At 43.1% G+C, this 22,419-nt stretch overlaps 1 protein-coding gene and 2 long non-coding RNA genes across 7 annotated transcripts in view; 1 reads left to right on the top strand and 2 right to left on the bottom strand.

Annotated features, from left to right (window-relative positions):
• The window catches only part of LOC5503894 (ribonuclease 3), a 46,122-nt gene that overhangs the window by 12,806 nt on the left and 10,897 nt on the right, over window positions 1–22,419 (bottom strand). For 4 of the 5 annotated variants that reach the window (XM_048731126.1, XM_048731121.1, XM_048731122.1 and 1 more), the window contains 19 exons: window positions 22,287–22,368; window positions 22,090–22,146; window positions 21,792–21,880; window positions 21,392–21,475; window positions 20,335–20,400; window positions 19,757–19,821; window positions 19,308–19,361; window positions 18,670–18,718; window positions 5,819–5,847; window positions 5,362–5,440; window positions 4,757–4,864; window positions 4,179–4,317; window positions 3,519–3,579; window positions 3,187–3,282; window positions 2,812–2,871; window positions 1,775–1,874; window positions 1,581–1,618; window positions 1,386–1,450; window positions 1,021–1,091 (listed from right to left, as the gene is read on the bottom strand). In XM_048731126.1, coding sequence (XP_048587083.1) covers window positions 1,021–1,091; window positions 1,386–1,450; window positions 1,581–1,618; window positions 1,775–1,874; window positions 2,812–2,871; window positions 3,187–3,282; window positions 3,519–3,579; window positions 4,179–4,317; window positions 4,757–4,864; window positions 5,362–5,440; window positions 5,819–5,847; window positions 18,670–18,718; window positions 19,308–19,361; window positions 19,757–19,821; window positions 20,335–20,400; window positions 21,392–21,475; window positions 21,792–21,880; window positions 22,090–22,146; window positions 22,287–22,368 — 1,392 coding nt within the window. The remainder of the gene's footprint in view (window positions 1–1,020; window positions 1,092–1,385; window positions 1,451–1,580; window positions 1,619–1,774; window positions 1,875–2,811; window positions 2,872–3,186; window positions 3,283–3,518; window positions 3,580–4,178; window positions 4,318–4,756; window positions 4,865–5,361; window positions 5,441–5,818; window positions 5,848–18,669; window positions 18,719–19,307; window positions 19,362–19,756; window positions 19,822–20,334; window positions 20,401–21,391; window positions 21,476–21,791; window positions 21,881–22,089; window positions 22,147–22,286; window positions 22,369–22,419) is intronic. The other variant, XM_048731123.1, reaches the window with a different exon arrangement.
• On the top strand, window positions 640–3,586 carry LOC116611685. Its single transcript, XR_004293610.2, has 2 exons — window positions 640–3,003; window positions 3,172–3,586. It is a non-coding gene; the product is annotated as an uncharacterized LOC116611685 (long non-coding RNA).
• On the bottom strand, window positions 13,526–15,123 carry LOC125570113. Its single transcript, XR_007312475.1, has 3 exons — window positions 15,043–15,123; window positions 14,667–14,782; window positions 13,526–13,595 (listed from the first exon to the last, which is right to left on the bottom strand). It is a non-coding gene; the product is annotated as an uncharacterized LOC125570113 (long non-coding RNA).

Here is a 22,419-nt window from a genome sequence, read left to right as displayed (position 1 = left end):
AAAACATATTTACGCCCAAGAGCATCAACTACATTACTATTATTATAACTTTGGCGAGCATTAAGCGCAAAAACAAAAACAAAAATGATATCGGAAAACCCGGATGACTCGCGTGATATTTATTAATTGAAAGTTGTTATAACATAATTAATAAATACAGCTTCAATTCACTTTACAAACGTTGCTAAATATACACGTGTTTAAGGTTCTTTTTGTAAACGAAACAACTGTTTCAAAATATAGAAAGTTTAATGGGATGTCACTTGTAGGAATTAAAATTTATTGTGCAATTGGAAAAGTGACAATTTGGCATGACAGCCTTTGCAGAAGTATAATTCGGTCGAGGATGAAAAACTTACATTCACTTGCCCGCCTGCCCAAGATAAACTGCCTTGTTTGCTATCATTTCTGTTTTCCATCTCAATGGTTTCGCTAGAAGCAAAAGGCACTCGGCGAGAGGTCCTTCTCGTCTTTTGTTTTGACTTCAGCATAGAAACGGCGTAAAATGCCTCCAAGATTCGGGGAGCTGATACTGTGAAAATCACATCCAACACTTCGCTTTGTGCACCACTCGGTGAACATTTTCATCGCCCAGGATGTTTGTTTTTTAGTATTTTTGGGGACAGAATCTTCTTCCATTTTTTTAAGCTCCTCCTCATCGAACTGAGAAGATTGTGAGTCGTGTTCAGCCATGTTTTCCTGTTTGTTTTTTTGGTAGTTGTCAAAACACAACCAAACACGGCAAGCGATGCGACGAGCGGTTTGAATGAATTGCGGGAATTCCTGCTTCCTTCTGATTGGCTCGCTGCAATTTCCTCGCCCTCTCATTGGCTTAGAGCAGCGGGCTTAAATATATTAGAACCCGCCAAAACGTTCATTAGAGCCCGTATAATACGCCACAATGCTCGCCAAAGTTATAATAATGTATGATTTAGATATTACTCGTTTTAGGTTGGAATTACAAGTTCTAAGTATATAAATGAACAAACCTTTCTATCCTAAGATAGTTAAGGCAGTTACCTGTTCCGTGAATGCAAGTCTCGAAAAGAGTTCTGTTGCTACTTGTAGACCAGCTTCTAAATAGACTGCACCTATGATATAATAGTTGTAAAAAGTTCCATCCAATATTTAGAAACTTAGGAGGATTTATTTCTTTAAAATGACATATAAGTTAAATGCAGTGTAAGAATGACAGGCCCATAGTCACAGGCTCGAGGGGTTGTGAAGAACCACCACACATCAAATGGAAGGACTGCTTAAGTGAATGAAAATTAGTACCACTGCAACAAGATACCTAGTAGAAAATGGTCCGCTAAATGGCTAAACGAACTTCGTCCCCTATGAGTATATGTGGCAAGTGCACTGGTGGTATAAGTATATCTTACCAAGCAATGCCTCTAGGCAGTTGGCCATGGCATGATTCAAGTCGTCTTCCTGGCACAGGTCGGGTCTTCAAGACAGCAACAACACATGTTTAAGAATAAGGGTTTAAAAGAAGGAGTGGAGACACAAGAGAAAGTGGAAGTGAGGAGAAGGGGGGAAATTTGAGCGAAAGAGGAGAGGTTGATTCGGTGGCTTACCCGTGCGAGAACTGCATGTAGTCAGAAAGGTCGAGCATCTATAATAGAAATGGCAAAGACACTTTAACACTAATTCTCCTTTTAACATGGTACGAATAAGTGATAGTAGCAGATGCCGCTGAATTAAAGATTTCTACTCACATCGATGTACTAAATAAATAAGACCTTGGCAAGGAGCTGTGTTAGTTATGTACCTTGGCCAGGAGCGCCAGGTGTCGGTTCTGCACAAGGGCGGATCTGAATGTCGCAAGGTGCCCCTCATCCATGTCAGGTAGCATATAGAACAGATGCTTGCTGCAACAATAGATAACGTTAGGCTCGATTCATACTTCGCCTTCTTGTCATGCTGAGCTTGATTATCTTGGACTCATTAACCAGTTTGAGGTCGATCAATGATACAGCGTGCGGGGCCAGGTTCCTAGAAAGCAGGTTAACGCTAACCCAGGAATGAATGCCTTTTTTATTCAATTAAATATCGAGATGGCAGTATTTATTCCTGGGTTTACACTTACCTGTTTTGTATGACCCAGCCCAGGCTGCACCAGTCGTGTTGCACACAAAATGGCATTCAAACTTTGTTGTGCCTTTTGTCGTGCCGAATAAAATCTTAAAATTCTCTGCATTTGTGCAACGGAAACTCTACTGACCACATCCATTCAACTTGGTTGCGACCCCATTTAATGTGATGTTTGTATCGACGTAGAACTAAATGTATTTTGGTCTATACAAATAGAAAATCGGGTTTGAAGAGGAAGGGTTGATGAACGACAACAATACAGTTACACTTTAGAACAAATCAGAAGAACAGAAATTGCAAACCAAGGGAAACTAATTGGCGAAAAAGGACATTTCGATATTCAAAAAAATGCTTTGTATAACTAACAGAATGAATAGGTGAGTCATTTTCATTCAAGTCCTACATCACTAAGCACAGGGTGACATCGAAGCAATGAAACAGATGTGGTAAATTTCCTATGATGTGTCACACTGAAAAGCTAAAGGCTGATTTAGACAACACGTTTAAGTCATATACCACATGCCTTAGCCCCGAATGTCACATTGCGACATTCGTAGGCGAGGCGTAGGCTGATTTACACATTACGATTCGAGTTGTGTCGCGGGCAATACGCATATCACTAAATCGTCTTAACCGGCCTAAAGAAATGCTGACGTTGGATGGCTGGCGCTGTGTGCGTCTGTCTTCCCGTTCAGTTACCAACTGTTTAGATACCTGCAGATGAATTCAAGGACAGCGTCTCCAAGAAACTCCAGCCGCTCATTGTGACGGATCCTACAAACGGCAAACGAGACTATCAGGAAGGACCCCCAAAACCCAACCCTGGCCTGATCATGTAACATTATAACCTATGGGGAGGAAACTGGCGCACCAAGGAAAAGTCCTGGCTACATTATTCTTATCTACGTAAGTAACTGAGTATGTTGTTGCAGAGATATTTGCTTTACCATGCATTGCCTCTGCTGAAGTACAGGATAATGCATGATATCTGCTTAACCATTCCTGGTCTTCACTGAAGTGCACCAAGTACTACCACTACTACTACTACTATAACTAACTATGTGTATTTTGCAGCGTTCCCTATTGTACCATGCTTTTCCTGAACTGTGAACTGTCTGCCTGCGTCGTTTATCCTTGGCACCCGGATGCTTTATAAGAGCTAGTTTGCCATTGTTATCTTCGAACCTACACAAAACAAGCAAGCAAGCAAAAGTGGAGGTTTAGGGAAGAAGAAAAATGAATTAGTATAAAGATTGAATGAGAGTAAGAGGGCGACCAAAAAGGGCAGATCTTATGCAGGTAGAAAGAAAGGTTTAGAGGGAAAGTTTGAGAGGAAGGACAGATTTTTACGTGTAGAGAGAAAGGTCTGGAGGGAAAGCTTAGGAGGAGGGGGTAGAAGGGGGAAGACTTTGAATACTTACATTGATCTATCTTCCTCCACCTTTCCCAAGTTCGCCATCACACGGACCAAATGTGTTATACCTAAAAATTAAATACAATATTAAATACAACATCAGGAACAACTGATCTAGGTATTCAAATCGAAAAAAGGTTTTAGCGATACCAAGAGTTTATAAACTGGCACACTCACATTTATTCTTGCTGTGGACATTGTGAATATGCACTAGTAAAAGCCATTAGAGTTTAGCTGGTTCACTTACCTTTTTCCTTGCCTTGGACGTTGTGAATATGCACTAATAAAAGCCATTAGAGTTTAACTGGTTCACATACCTTTCTTCTTGCTGTGGACGTTGTGAATATGCACTAATAAAAGCCATTAGAGTTTAACTGGTTTACTTACCTTTCTTCTTGCTGTGGACGTTGTGAATGTGCACATATAAAAGCCATTAGAGTTTAGCTGGTTCACTTACCTTTCTTCTTGCTGTGGACGTTGTGAATTTGCACATATAAAAGCCGTTAGAGTTTAGCTGGTTCACTTACCTTTCTTCTTGCTGTGGACGTTGTGAATATGCACTAATAAAAGCCATTAGAGTTTAGCTGGTTCACTTACCTTTCTTCTTGCTGTGGACGTTGTGAATGTGCACATATAAAAGCCGTTAGAATTGAGCTGGTTCACTTACCTTTCTTCTTGCTGTGGACGTTGTGAATGCGGCGGTCGCCGTACCTCGGCTGCTTGACGCCGCAGTTGGACAGACTGTTGCGAGCATGGTCGGGATTCATGCCGTAGTTCAAGTGGTAGGACGGGTGTGACAGAGCCAGCTGAGAAACAATAACACACAAATATACTAAAAACAAACTTGACATCTTGAATCAGTAAGGACATTAAAAGATCAGTAAAGATATGTCTGCTAGCAGGGTGACGAGCAAGGTTTACTATCGTAAGGCAAAAATGGGTACAAAATAGGGTAAAAATATCAGAATTATCTTATGTATGGTATAAGAAATGCTAGCCTGCTAGCCACCTCTCATGGGTGGTACACTGGGGCCCAGGGCACAAGCCCACTTAGTACACGTTGTCCTTATGCACACCATAGGATTTCCAATGTTTCAAAAACAAGCTTTTCAGAACAGCCCCAAATGTAAGCTGGCTGACGATTTTGCACATAGATGACCTTAAGCGTACATCTCCTCCCCTAGTTTGGAACTGGTATAAGACAAATCATGTATGGTATGTATGGATGCGGTGTGGGCTACCCACCTGTAGCAGCATTCGGTCCTTGAAGGTGTAGCCAAGCTTGGCATCCAGCGTTCTGAGGCAGGTGTGATACCGGATGTGGTGCACTAGAACCGGAAGTAGCATAGCATGCTGTGGTAAAAAAATTTGAAAGCATCAATAACGGCTGTAAAGCATCCTGATAGAGTGAGAGTAAGTACACAGCTGCTTTGTCTCCTATTATTTGTGTTCTACAAAGGAGTTCTTTTGTCTCTATTCTTCTCGTTCTTTGTGTCGAGGTGCGGATATTGTTCATTTGCCCACTCAAATTGCAGCTTGAAAGAGCTGCGTACTGACCCTAGAGTTTCATTTAATTCCCAATAATCTCAATTCTAAAATAAAATCATTCAGGAATATTGTTTTAATATCAAGATGTGGCAATGCAATAATTATTATAAGCTGTGATAGCAAGTAATCTGCAATAACTATTCAATAGGCCATTCCAGCTATAAGCATGTGCGGGCAACCTAAACTACAGTATTGCAGTGTTCACTTAGTTTAAAAAGGTGCGCATTGCATTCTGGTATGTTGAGTTAGGTTTCTATTGTAATGCACGTGTATGCTTATAGCTTGGATGGCCAATTCAATACCTGACAGACGTCCGAGTGGATTCCTGTTGCCATGACACCTTGGCTGTTCAATCTTGCACGAAAGTCACGGCGCATAGAGCTATAGGATAGAAGCAAGCAAAACATAAGCTAATAGCAACAATATGAAGGCCTTTGAACAATTTACAGCGCTATAGTATACAAGCAAACAATAGATAAGCTAATAGCAAGAATATGAAGGCCTTCGAACATGTCACGGTGCATAGAGCTATAGTATACAAGCAAACAAGCCAATAGAAAGAATACAAAGACCATTATACAAGTCACGCCGCACAGAGCTATATAGGATCATGTGTGGGGATCCTGGTATACAAGCAAGCAATCCAATAACAAAAATATGAAGGCTGTACAAGTCATGGTGCACAGGGCTATACAAACAATCAATAATCCAATAGCAACAATACAAAGGCCATTGGCCACGAGACTGTATGTTTGATACCTGTTCACTTTCAGCATTTGCAAGCGGCTCTAAGAATAAAATCATTGTGAGTAAAACCTTGAAATATTGGACAATACAATTAGGATCATCGGGCCACCAGATGCGGACCCCTGCCCCCTTTTGAGATATTTGGCTGAGAAATAACAAGAAATATAAGGAAATCCACAGAATAACAATAAATCCGGCCCTTCTTTCATAAAACCCTTGCTTCCCCTAATCCCCCCCCCCCCTTTGAAAATCCCGGATCCGCCTCTGGCCACACTATCATTTTTTAAACCAAGCAATTTGTAAACAATAATAACAATTTGTTTTTTATTGGTGAATACATTTTACCATTATCAGTACCATCAGCAGCGTAGTATCACAAACACCAGCATCTAAAATATACTGTCACAATCACCAGCATCTATAATATACTGTCACAAACACCACCATCTAAAATATACTGTCACAAACACCAGCATCTATAATATACTGTCACAAACACCACCATCTAAAATATACTGTCACAATCACCAGCACCTAAAATATACTGTCACAATCACCACCATCTATAATATACTGTCACAAACACCAGCATCTAAAATATACTGTCACAAACACCACCATCTAAAATATACTGTCACAAACACCACCATCTAAAATATACTGTCACAAACACCAGCATCTATAATATACTGTCACAAACACCAGCATCTATAATATACTGTCACAAACACCAGCATCTAAAATATACCGTCACAAACACCAGCATCTAAAATATACTGTCACAAACACCACCATCTATAATATACTGTCACAAACACCAGCATCTATAATATACTGTCACAAACACCACCATCTATAATATACTGTCACAATCACCAGCATCTAAAATATACTGTCACAAACACCAGCATCTATAATATACTGTCACAAACACCAGCATCTAAAATATACTGTCACAAACACCAGCATCTAAAATATACTGTCACAAACACCAGCATCTATAATATACTGTCACAATCACCAGCATCTATAATATACTGTCACAAACACCAGCATCTAAAATATACTGTCACAAACACCAGCATCTATAATATACTGTCACAAACACCACCATCTATAATATACTGTCACAAACACCACCATCTATAATATACTGTTACAAACACCACCATCTAAAATATACTGTCACAAACACCACCATCTAAAATATACTGTCACAAACACCAGCATCTATAATATACTGTCACAAACACCAGCATCTATAATATACTGTCACAAACACCACCATCTAAAATATACTGTCACAAACACCAGCATCTATAATATACTGTCACAAACACCACCATCTATAATATACTGTCACAAACACCACCATCTAAAATATACTGTCACAAACACCACCATCTATAATATACTGTCACAAACACCACCATCTAAAATATACTGTCACAATCACCAGCATCTATAATATACTGTCACAAACACCAGCATCTAAAATATACTGTCACAAACACCACCATCTATAATATGCTGTCACAAACACCAGCATCTATAATATACTGTCACAAACACCACCATCTAAAATATACTGTCACAAACACCACCATCTATAATATACTGTCACAAACACCACCATCTATAATATACTGTCACAAACACCAGCATCTATAATATACTGTCACAAACACCAGCATCTAAAATATACTGTCACAAACACCACCATCTATAATATACTGTCACAAACACCAGCATCTATAATATACTGTCACAAACACCAGCATCTAAAATATACTGTCGAAATCACCACCATCTAAAATATACTGTCACAAACACCAGCATCTATAATATACTGTCACAAACACCAGCATCTAAAATATACTGTCACAAACACCAGCATCTAAAATATACTGTCACAAACACCAGCATCTATAATATACTGTCACAAACACCAGCATCTAAAATATACTGTCACAAACACCAGCATCTAAAATATACTGTCACAAACACCAGCATCGCATATACCCCTACCGCAATCTTAAATAATCATAGTCAGGAGCACCTACATTTCTCTCCCTCAACACCCCTATCAGCCAACACTATTACTACCATCCACCTTGGCCCAACACTATTACTACCATCCACCTTGGCCCAACACTATTACTACCATCCACCTTGGCCCAACACTATTACTACCATCCACCTTGGCCAACACTATTACTACCATCCACTTTGGCCCAACACTATGACTACCATCCACCTTGGCTCAACACTATTACTACCATCCACCTTGGCCCAACACTATTACTACCATCCACCTTGGCCCAACACTATTACTACCATCCACTTTGGCCCAACACTATTACTACCATCCACCTTGGCCCAACACTATTACTACCATCCACCTTGGCCCAACACTATGACTACCATCCACCTTGGCCCAACACTATTACTACCATCCACCTTGGCCCAGCACTATTACTACCATCCACCTTGGATCAGCACTATAACTACCATCCACCTTGGCCCAACACTATGACTACCGTCCACCTTGGCCCAACACTATTACTACCATCCACCTTGGCCCAACACTATTACTACCATCCACCTTGGCCCAACACTATTACTACCATCCACCTTGGCCCAACACTATGACTACCATCCACCTTGGATCAACACTATTACTACCATCCACCTTGGACCAACACTATTACTACCATCCACTTTGGCCCAACACTATGACTACCATCCACCTTGGATCAACACTATTACTACCATCCACCTTGGATCAACACTATTACTACCATCCACCTTGGCCCAACACTATGACTACCATCCACCTTGGATCAGCACTATTACTGCCATCCACCTTGGCCCAACACTATTACTACCATCCACTTTGGCCCAACACTATTACTACCATCCACCTTGGCCCAACACTATTACTACCATCCACCTTGGCCTAACACTATTACTACCATCCACCTTGGCCCAACACTATTACTACCATCCACTTTGGCCCAACACTATTACTACCATCCACTTTTGCCCAACACTATTACTACCATCCACCTTGGCCTAACACTATTACTACCATCCACCTTGGCCCAACACTATTACTACCATCCACCTTGGCCCAACACTATTACTACCATCCACTTTGGCCCAACACTATTACTACCATCCACTTTGGCCCAACACTATGACTACCATCCACTTTGGCCCAACACTATTACTACCATCCACCTTGACCCAACACTATTACTACCATCCACCTTGACCCAACACTATTACTACCATCCACCTTGGCCAACACTATTACTACCATCCACTTTGGCCCAACACTATTACTACCATCCACCTTGGATCAGCACTATTACTACCATCCACCTTGGCCAACACTATTACTACCATCCACTTTGGCCCAACACTATTACTACCATCCACTTTGGCCCAACACTATTACTACCATTCACCTTGGCCCAACACTATTACTACCATCCACCTTGGCCCAACACTATTACTACCATCCACCTTGGCCCAACACTATTACTACCATCCACCTTGGCCCAACACTATGACTACCATCCACCTTGGATCAACACTATTACTACCATCCACCTTGGACCAACACTATTACTACCATCCACTTTGGCCCAACACTATGACTACCATCCACCTTGGATCAACACTATTACTACCATCCACCTTGGATCAACACTATTACTACCATCCACCTTGGCCCAACACTATGACTACCATCCACCTTGGATCAGCACTATTACTGCCATCCACCTTGGCCCAACACTATTAATACCATCCACTTTGGCCCAACACTATTACTACCATCCACCTTGGCCCAACACTATTACTACCATCCACCTTGGCCTAACACTATTACTACCATCCACCTTGGCCCAACACTATTACTACCATCCACTTTGGCCCAACACTATTACTACCATCCACTTTTGCCCAACACTATTACTACCATCCACCTTGGCCTAACACTATTACTACCATCCACCTTGGCCCAACACTATTACTACCATCCACCTTGGCCCAACACTATTACTACCATCCACTTTGGCCCAACACTATTACTACCATCCACTTTGGCCCAACACTATGACTACCATCCACTTTGGCCCAACACTATTACTACCATCCACCTTGACCCAACACTATTACTACCATCCACCTTGACCCAACACTATTACTACCATCCACCTTGGCCAACACTATTACTACCATCCACTTTGGCCCAACACTATTACTACCATCCACCTTGGATCAGCACTATTACTACCATCCACCTTGGCCAACACTATTACTACCATCCACTTTGGCCCAACACTATTACTACCATCCACTTTGGCCCAACACTATTACTACCATTCACCTTGGCCCAACACTATTACTGCCATCCACCTTGGATGAGCACTATTACTACCATCCACCTTGGCCCAACACTATTACTACCATCCACTTTGGCCCAACACTATGACTACCATCCACTTTGGCCTAACACTATTACTACCATCCACCTTGGCCCAACACTATTACTACCATCCACTTTGGCCCAACACTATTACTACCATCCACCTTGGCCAACACTATTACTGCCATCCACCTTGGATCAGCACTATTACTACCATCCACCTTGGCCCAACACTATTACTACCATCCACTTTGGCCCAACACTATGACTACCATCCACTTTGGCCTAACACTATTACTACCATCCACCTTGGCCCAACACTATTACTACCATCCACCTTGGCCCAACACTATTACTACCATCCACCTTGGCCCAACACTATTACTACCATCCACTTTTGCCCAACACTATTACTACCATCCACCTTGGCCCAACACTATTACTGCCATCCACTTTGGCCCAACACTATTACTACCATCCACCTTGGCCCAACACTATTACTACCATCCACTTTTGCCCAACACTATTACTACCATCCACCTTGGCCCAACACTATTACTACCATCCACTTTGGCCCAACACTATTACTACCATTCACCTTGGCCCAACACTATTACTGCCATCCACCTTGGATCAGCACTATTACTACCATCCACCTTGACCCAACACTATTACTACCATCCACCTTGGCCCAACACTATGACTACCATCCACTTTTGCCCAACACTATTACTACCATTCACCTTGGATCAACACTATTACTACCATCCACTTTGGCCCAACACTATTACTACCATCCACTTTGGCCCAACACTATTACTACCATCCACCTTGGCCCAACACTATTACTACCATCCACCTTGGATCAGCACTATTACTACCATCCACCTTGGCCCAACACTATTACTACCATCCACCTTGGCCCAACACTATGACTACCATCCACTTTGGCCCAACACTATGACTACCATCCACTTTGGCCCAACACTATTACTACCATCCACCTTGGATCAGCACTATTACTACCATCCACCTTGGCCCAACACTATTACTACCATCCACCTTGGCCCAACACTATTACTACCATCCACCTTGGCCCAACACTATTACTACCATCCACCTTGGCCCAACACTATTACTACCATCCACCTTGGCCCAACACTATTACTACCATCCACTTTTGCCCAACACTATTACTACCATTCACCTTGGATCAACACTATTACTACCATCCACTTTGGCCCAACACTATTACTACCATCCACTTTGGCCCAACACTATTACTACCATCCACCTTGGCCCAACACTATTACTACCATCCACCTTGGATCAGCACTATTACTACCATCCACCTTGGGCCAACACTATTACTACCATCCACCTTGGCCCAACACTATGACTACCATCCACTTTGGCCCAACACTATGACTACCATCCACCTTGGCCCAACAGTATCACTACCATCCACCTTGGCCCAACACTATTACTACCATCCACCTTGGCCCAACACTATGACTACCATCCACCTTGGCCAACACTATGACTACCATCCACTTTGGCCCAACACTATTACTACCATCCACCTTGGCCCAACACTATGACTACCATCCACCTTGGCCCAACACTATAACTACCATCCACCTTGGCCCAACACTATTACTACCATCCACCTTGGCCCAACACTATTACTACCATCCACCTTGGCCAACACTATTACTACCATCCACCTTGGCCCAACACTATAACTACCATCCACCTTGGCCCAACACTATTACTACCATCCACCTTGGATCAACACTATTACTACCATCCACTTTGGCCCAACACTATTACTACCATCCACCTTGGCCCAACACTATTACTACCATCCACCTTGGCCCAACACTATTACTACCATCCACCTTGGCCCAACACTATGACTACCATCCACCTTGGCCCAACACTATAACTACCATCCACCTTGGCCTAACACTATAACTACCATCCACCTTGGCCCAACACTATAACTACCATCCACCTTGGCCCAACACTATTACTACCATCCACCTTGGCCCAACACTATTACTACCATCCACCTTGGATCAACACTATTACTACCATCCACTTTGGCCCAACACTATTACTACCATCCACCTTGGCCCAACACTATTACTACCATCCACCTTGGCCCAACACTATTACTGCCATCCACCTTGGCCCAACACTATAACTACCTTCCACCTTGGCCCAACACTATTACTACCATCCACCTTGGCCCAACACTATGACTACCATCCACCTTGGCCCAACACTATTACTACCATCCACCTTGGCCCAACACTATTACTACCATCCACCTTGGATCAGCACTATTACTACCATCCACCTTGGCCCAACACTATTACTACCATCCACCTTGGCCCAACACTATTACTACCATCCACCTTGGCCCAACACTATAACTACCTTCCACCTTGGCCCAACACTATTACTACCATCCACCTTGGCCCAACACTATTACTACCATCCACCTTGGCCCAACACTATTACTACCATCCACCTTGGCCCAACACTATTACTACCATCCACCTTGGCCCAACACTATTACTACCTTCCACCTTGACCCAACACTATTACTACCATCCACCTTGGCCCAACACTATTACTACCATCCACCTTGGCCCAACACTATTACTGCCATCCACCTTGGCCCAACACTATTACTGCCATCCACCTTGGCCCAACACTATTACTACCATCCACCTTGACCCAACACTATGACTACCATCCACCTTGGCCCAACACTATTACTACCATCCACCTTGGCCCAACACTGTTACTACCATCCACCTTGGCCCAACACTATTACTACCATCTTCCTTGGCCCAACACTATTACTACCATCCACCTTGGCCCAACACTATTACTACCATCCACCTTGGCCCAACACTATTACTACCATCCACCTTGGCCCAACACTATTACTACCATCCACCTTGGCCCAACACTATAACTACCTTCCACCTTGGCCCAACACTATTACTACCATCCACCTTGGCCCAACACTATAACTACCATCCACCTTGGCCCAACACTATTACTACCATCCACCTTGGCCCAACACTATGACTACCATCCACCTTGGCCCAACACTATGACTACCATCCACCTTGGCCCAACACTATTACTACCATCCACCTTGGCCCAACACTATTACTACCATCCACCTTGGCCCAACACTATTACTACCATCCACCTTGGCCCAACACTATTACTACCATCCACCTTGGCCCAACACTATTACTACCATCCACCTTGGCCCAACACTATTACTACCATCCACCTTGGCCCAACACTATTACTACCATCCACCTTGGCCCAACACTATGACTACCGTCCACCTTGGCCAACACTATGACTACCATCCACTTTGGCCTAACACTATTACTACCATCCACCTTGGCCCAACACTATTACTACCATCCACCTTGGCCCAACACTATGACTACCATCCACCTTGGCCCAACACTATGACTACCGTCCACCTTGGCCAACACTATTACTACCATCCACTTTGGCCTAACACTATTACTACCATCCACCTTGGCCCAACACTATTACTACCATCCACCTTGGCCCAACACTATTACTACCATCCACCTTGGCCCAACACTATTACTACCATCCACCTTGGCCCAACACTATTACTACCTTCCACCTTGACCCAACACTATTACTACCATCCACCTTGGCCCAACACTATTACTACCATCCACCTTGGCCCAACACTATTACTGCCATCCACCTTGGCCCAACACTATTACTGCCATCCACCTTGGCCCAACACTATTACTACCATCCACCTTGACCCAACACTATGACTACCATCCACCTTGGCCCAACACTATTACTACCATCCACCTTGGCCCAACACTGTTACTACCATCCACCTTGGCCCAACACTATTACTGCCATCCACCTTGGCCCAACACTATTACTACCATCCACCTTGGCCCAACACTATTACTACCATCCACCTTGGCCCAACACTATAACTACCTTCCACCTTGGCCCAACACTATTACTACCATCCACCTTGGCCCAACACTATAACTACCATCCACCTTGGCCCAACACTATTACTACCATCCACCTTGGCCCAACACTATGACTACCATCCACCTTGGCCCAACACTATGACTACCATCCACCTTGGCCCAACACTATTACTACCATCCACCTTGGCCCAACACTATTACTACCATCCACCTTGGCCCAACACTATTACTGCCATCCACCTTGGCCCAACACTATTACTACCATCCACCTTGGCCCAACACTATTACTACCATCCACCTTGGCCCAACACTATAACTACCTTCCACCTTGGCCCAACACTATTACTACCATCCACCTTGGCCCAACACTATAACTACCATCCACCTTGGCCCAACACTATTACTACCATCCACCTTGGCCCAACACTATGACTACCATCCACCTTGGCCCAACACTATGACTACCATCCACCTTGGCCCAACACTATTACTACCATCCACCTTGGCCCAACACTATTACTACCATCCACCTTGGCCCAACACTATTACTACCATCCACCTTGGCCCAACACTATTACTACCATCCACCTTGGCCCAACACTATTACTACCATCCACCTTGGCCCAACACTATTACTACCATCCACCTTGGCCCAACACTATTACTACCATCCACCTTGGCCCAACACTATGACTACCGTCCACCTTGGCCAACACTATGACTACCATCCACTTTGGCCTAACACTATTACTACCATCCACCTTGGCCCAACACTATTACTACCATCCACCTTGGCCCAACACTATGACTACCATCCACCTTGGCCCAACACTATGACTACCGTCCACCTTGGCCAACACTATTACTACCATCCACTTTGGCCTAACACTATTACTACCATCCACCTTGGCCCAACACTATTACTACAATCCACCTTGGCCCAACACTATTACTACCATCCACCTTGGCCCAACACTATTACTGCCATCCACCTTGGCCAACACTATTACTACCATCCACTTTGGCCAACACTATTACTGCCATCCACCTTGGCCAACACTATTACTACCATCCACTTTGGCCCAACACTATTACTACCATCCACCTTGGCCCAACACTATTACTACCATCCACTTTGGCCCAACACTATTACTACCATCCACCTTGGCCCAACACTATTACTACCATCCACCTTTTCCCAACACTATTACTACCATCCACCTTGGCCCAACACTATTACTACCATCCACCTTGGCCCAACACTATTACTACCATCCACCTTGGCCCAACACTGTTACTACCATCCACCTTGGCCCAACACTGTTACTACCATCCACCTTGGCCCAACACTATTACTACCATCCACCTTGGCCCAACACTGTTACTACCATCCACCTTGGCCCAACACTATTACTACCATCTTCCTTGGCCCAACACTATTACTACCATCCACCTTGGCCCAACACTATTACTACCATCCACCTTGGCCCAACACTATTACTACCATCCACCTTGGCCCAACACTATTACTACCATCCACCTTGGCCCAACACTATAACTACCTTCCACCTTGGCCCAACACTATTACTACCATCCACCTTGGCCCAACACTATAACTACCATCCACCTTGGCCCAACACTATTACTACCATCCACCTTGGCCCAACACTATGACTACCATCCACCTTGGCCCAACACTATGACTACCATCCACCTTGGCCCAACACTATGACTACCATCCACCTTGGCCCAACACTATTACTACCATCCACCTTGGCCCAACACTATTACTACCATCCACCTTGGCCCAACACTATTACTACCATCCACCTTGGCCCAACACTATTACTACCATCCACCTTGGCCCAACACTATTACTACCATCCACCTTGGCCCAACACTATTACTACCATCCACCTTGGCCCAACACTATGACTACCGTCCACCTTGGCCAACACTATGACTACCATCCACTTTGGCCTAACACTATTACTACCATCCACCTTGGCCCAACACTATTACTACCATCCACCTTGGCCCAACACTATGACTACCATCCACCTTGGCCCAACACTATGACTACCGTCCACCTTGGCCAACACTATTACTACCATCCACTTTGGCCTAACACTATTACTACCATCCACCTTGGCCCAACACTATTACTACCATCCACCTTGGCCCAACACTATTACTACCATCCACCTTGGCCCAACACTATTACTACCATCCACCTTGGCCCAACACTATTACTACCATCCACCTTGGCCCAACACTATTACTGCCATCCACCTTGGCCAACACTATTACTACCATCCACTTTGGCCAACACTATTACTGCCATCCACCTTGGCCAACACTATTACTACCATCCACTTTGGCCCAACACTATTACTACCATCCACCTTGGCCCAACACTATTACTACCATCCACTTTGGCCCAACACTATTACTACCATCCACCTTGGCCCAACACTATTACTACCATCCACCTTTTCCCAACACTATTACTACCATCCACCTTGGCCCAACACTATTACTACCATCCACCTTGGCCCAACACTATTACTACCATCCACCTTGGCCCAACACTGTTACTACCATCCACCTTGGCCCAACACTGTTACTACCATCCACCTTGGCCCAACACTATTACTACCATCCACCTTGGCCCAACACTATTACTACCATCCACCTTGGCCCAACACTATTACTACCATCCACCTTGGCCCAACACTATTACTACCATCCACCTTGGCCCAACACTATAACTACCTTCCACCTTGGCCCAACACTATTACTACCATCCACCTTGGCCCAACACTATTACTACCATCCACCTTGGCCCAACACTATTACTACCATCCACTTTGGCCCAACACTATTACTACCATCCACCTTGGCCCAACACTATTACTACCATCCACCTTGGCCCAACACTATTACTACCATCCACTTTGGCCCAACACTATGACTACCATCCACTTTGGCCCAACACTATTACTACCTTCCACCTTGACCCAACACTATTACTACCATCCACCTTGACCCAACACTATTACTACCATCCACCTTGGCCCAACACTATAACTACCTTCCACCTTGGCCCAACACTATTACTACCATCCACCTTGGCCCAACACTATTACTACCATCCACCTTGGCCCAACACTGTTACTACCATCCACCTTGGCCCAACACTATTACTACCATTCACCTTGGCCCAACACTATTACTACCATCCACCTTGGCCCAACACTATTACTACCATCCACCTTGGCCCAACACTATAACTACCATCCACCTTGGCCCAACACTATTACTACCATTCACCTTGGCCCAACACTATTACTACCATCCACCTTGGCCCAACACTATTACTACCATCCACCTTGGCCCAACACTATGACTACCGTCCACCTTGGCCAACACTATGACTACCATCCACTTTGGCCTAACACTATTACTACCATCCACCTTGGCCCAACACTATGACTACCATCCACCTTGGCCCAACACTATTACTACCATCCACCTTGGCCCAACACTATTACTACCATCCACCTTGGCCCAACACTATTACTACCATCCACCTTGGCCCAACACTATTACTACCATTCACCTTGGCCCAACACTATTACTACCATCCACCTTGGCCCAACACTATTACTACCATCCACCTTGGCCCAACACTATGACTACCGTCCACCTTGGCCAACACTATGACTACCATCCACTTTGGCCTAACACTATTACTACCATCCACCTTGGCCCAACACTATGACTACCATCCACCTTGGCCCAACACTATTACTACCATCCACCTTGGCCCAACACTATTACTACCATCCACCTTGGCCCAACACTATTACTACCATCCACCTTGGCCCAACACTATTACTACCATTCACCTTGGCCCAACACTATTACTACCATCCACCTTGGCCCAACACTATTACTACCATTCACCTTGGCCCAACACTATTACTACCATCCACCTTGGCCCAACACTATTACTACCATCCACCTTGGATCAACACTATTACTACCATCCACCTTGGCCCAACAGTATTACTACCATCCACCTTGGCCCAACACTATTACTACCATCCACTTTGGCCCAACAGTATGACTACCATCCACCTTGGCCTAACACTATTACTACCATCCACCTTGGCCCAACACTATTACTACCATCCACCTTGGCCCAACACTATTACTACCATTCACCTTGGCCCAACACTATTACTACCATCCACCTTGGCCAACACTATTATTACCATCCACCTTGGCTAGCTGGTTATAGCAGCAACCTATATTAGACGTGTAATCTACACTCAGTTGAAGTATGCACGCAGCCGTAATCCCAAAGCCATAATGTTGCCTACCTTCATGTGGACGAGTTGGTTCTGCTCCTCACGGCTTGCCCCTGACGGTCTACAAGTGAATAATGCTAATTATAATCACTGTAACATTAGGGAGATGTGACAGCAAGTCGGAGTGGTTTCGATTCAGCTGAAATAAATCCTGTCAGGTCATCTAGTATTTCATTCAGAGGTGTAAGAGCCTGGCTAAGTATTCTATATTGAAAAAAAATAATTATCCTTGCACTATCATAGCGAGTTTCCATTTCTTTATACAGTACTCAGTTAAGAAAAGAGGGAAAAGAGAAAACAAAAGACATGTAGACTGTTTTATAAACGACACTCTTAAATCATGCACTCAGATTGGTCAAGGGTCCATGTGTTATTAGAGGACATACAGTACGCTTGGCGTCAGCATGCATGCACGCTCCCAAAAACTATATTGTAACGTTGTATCAAACAAATAGATCTCAATTTTTATTGCATCTGTCCGTCCTCTGATAGATGCACAGAAGACGTCACAGCGTGTCATGAACAACAGTCACGCAACTCGACTGGGTCTCGTTGCGTACTTTTTTGTTCATGACACCCTGTGGCGTTGTTTGTGAATCTATTAGAGGACAGACGCATGCAAAAATGAGATCTATTCGTTAAGTACATACCTGTTGGCAAGGGTGTTTCGCAGTTTAACATACGACTTCCAGAGCTTCTGGTACCTTCAAAAAACCCTAATCATCAGCAACACTTATCAATATACCTGTGGCAGACCCAGTTGGCAGTTCCACCAAGGAGATTGCTAACTGACACATGTAGTAACCTGCTGCTTCAGCCAACACCTGTTCATGGCTAATATTGTCATACAGAGTAAGTTGTGACTTCTTCAATGGTGTAAGAAGCGTTCTCAGTGTCTTTAATTAAACATAAGTTACATATACACTAACAACAATAGAACAACAGCCTCAAATAATAAGGTATTCTACACTTCTACATACCACTGATAACAATACATACTTGAACAACCATTGATACAACAAATTTTGTTTTTCTATGCAATTTATTTTACCGATGAGGCATTCCAAAAAATTATTCTTACACAAATCAAAATGCTTACTTTGGATTTCCCACATAGCTCATCTGCACTGGGCGGATACCATGATGGATAATATATGGATATCGCTACAAAACAATCACATAACAATTAAAATATTAACCATGTCGTTGGTGCTGCTAATTGGCTTAATGGGGACGACACAAAAAAACAAGGTTGGAAATAATGAAATGATGGTTGTTATGATGGTGATGGCAATGATGGCAATTATCTTAGTAATTATCATGAGATGATGATTAGAATGCCATTGATGATAATGTTGATGATGACAGTAACACGATTGATGATCACTGATGATAATACTGATGATGATAAGCATTGCAATCATAGGTGATGTGCTGATATGTATGTCTAATCTGAGATGCCAAATAGCTGGTACCGGTACACATTTTTTTGTGAACAAATTATGTGCAATATACTGTAAGCTCATAATGCAGGGTATATTCGAATTGTTTTGGGAAATGTCGGACACAGTAAAGAGAGACAGTCATTTTTTAAATATTTATCCAGTAGGTAATGCAATTCAGCACTTCAGAGTGGGGCACATCAATTCTCCATTTCTGATATGAAACTGTCCTTACCCCAGAAGTTCTGGTGTCATCAGCACTGCTGAATTCAATATGATCCACACGAAAAGCAGCAGGTTTCTGCAACATGACAAATAAAGTAACAAAAGTTGGCACAATGGTGAGGGACCTTGAGACATAAGTGAACTTACACAACGGAAACAACATCAAGGAAGGCATGCACGCTCATGAATTGCTTAAAACACTGTTGCTGTCCGTGACAACAACCAAGAATGACATTACCACATTTTTCATGCTCTACATCAGTGATCAAGGTCAACAATCAACAGTCGGTATACTTGTGAGCATGCATATGCCATTCTCGATTCTGTTGCTATCATCGTTTTCATCACATTTTTCATGCTCTACATCAGTGACCAAGAAGGTCAACAATCAACAGTCGGTATACTTGTGAGCATGCATATGTTATTCTCGATTCTGTTGCTATCATCGTTTTCATCACATTTTTCATGCTCTACATCAGTGACCAAGAAGGTCAACAATCAACAGTCGGTATACTTGTGAGCATGCATATGCCATTCTCGATTCTGTTGCTATCATCGTTTTCATCACATTTTTCATGCTCTACATCAGTGACCAAGAAGGTCAACAATCAACAGTCGGTGTACTTGTGAGCATGCATATGTCATTCTCGGTTCTGTTGCTATCATCGTTACCTATCATAAACTAGACACTAACAGAATCCTCAAACAAAAATCTTTCTTGTCTCTCTTTTTTATAGATTGCCAAGCATTTTTTGTTGGAAAAGTAGAATGTACAAATGCTAGAAAACCACTCGCCACATGAACGGAAAAGGCAGGGAATAGGCATAATCTAGGTTACAGATAATTTTGTTGGCTGTGTAGGTGCAAGATAAAATTGCTGTATTAAATTGTGGATATCTGTTGCAACCCCAACTTTGATATAAGAGGTGTTTCTGGAATTTGGGAAACAATGTATTCAATGTAAACAAAGTACTTGATAAGTGTTGAGGTGAAAGGGAACTTTATAACACACTCTCTCAAAATGTGTTGAAATGCATATGTTATGATTTGGCAAAAGTACCACTTACCATACAGGGCCTAGTAACAATCTGGTTGCGGCAGGATTTAGAAAGCTCTATATGCTTGTTGGCAGGCAGATTTAGGTCTGTTGGCTTGAGAAAATAAAAAAAATGTGTGAAAGTGAGATCCTGTTTTCACCCGTCTTAATCCACAAGGAAAGTTTGCAACTTTCCCATTGGGTTCCCCTTAGAGCATTAATGATCTTTGTACATACTGTTATCAAAAGCCCAAGGCCATGTAGAAGCTATCGGAATATTTCACCACATTGGATTGGTTTGGATTGATGCAACACAGACGAAAAACAGGAATACAATAGAACCATGAGGGTAATCTAGCCAATCATGTTAGGCCTTACGAGCGGACTTCTACACTTCCCCAGTCAGGGGTGTATTGCCTTGAAGTTCTTACCTGGATGAGAGGCTTGTAGCTATCCATCAAGTGTGCCAAAACCTTGTCCATAGAGAGCAATTCATCAACCTCAAAACCATGCTCTTTCTCTAGAAATTCAAAAAACCTTACTATGACAAATACGGAGTATCTTAAATAAGAAAAGCATTGATAGATTTAATGTTATAATTAGCAGACATGAATATGATGATGATACAGGTGGTGATGATGGCCAAGGAAATGATGATACTGATAATGATACATAACATTATGATGGTAATATGATGATGAGAAGATATAATTGAATTGAACACTTTACCACTTCTCCTGAAGACAAATCTCGGTAGAAAGTGGAACCTCGGGCACTGATTATCAGCTGAAGTAAAAATATGAATTATTTGGAAATGCTTAAGTCTGCTACTGTACATTGTAATATTCTGTACTGTATGGCAATTTCACAGAAAGCAACATGCATAGAGAAAAAAATATTTAAGGAACAATTAACAGAAAACATACCTTTCAATGCCCAATCATGTAGCTCAAGAACTTTGTCAAACAAAAAGTCTGAAAACAAGTCTAGCCCTTTGATGCAGAAATTCTGAAATATAAAACATAGCTTGTCATTTTCAAATAAAAAATAATTGAATAA

This window comes from Nematostella vectensis, chromosome 8 (genome assembly GCF_932526225.1).
Source record: "Nematostella vectensis chromosome 8, jaNemVect1.1, whole genome shotgun sequence".
Lineage (NCBI taxonomy): Eukaryota > Metazoa > Cnidaria > Anthozoa > Actiniaria > Edwardsiidae > Nematostella > Nematostella vectensis.
This window is presented reverse-complemented; position numbering and strand designations above follow the sequence as displayed.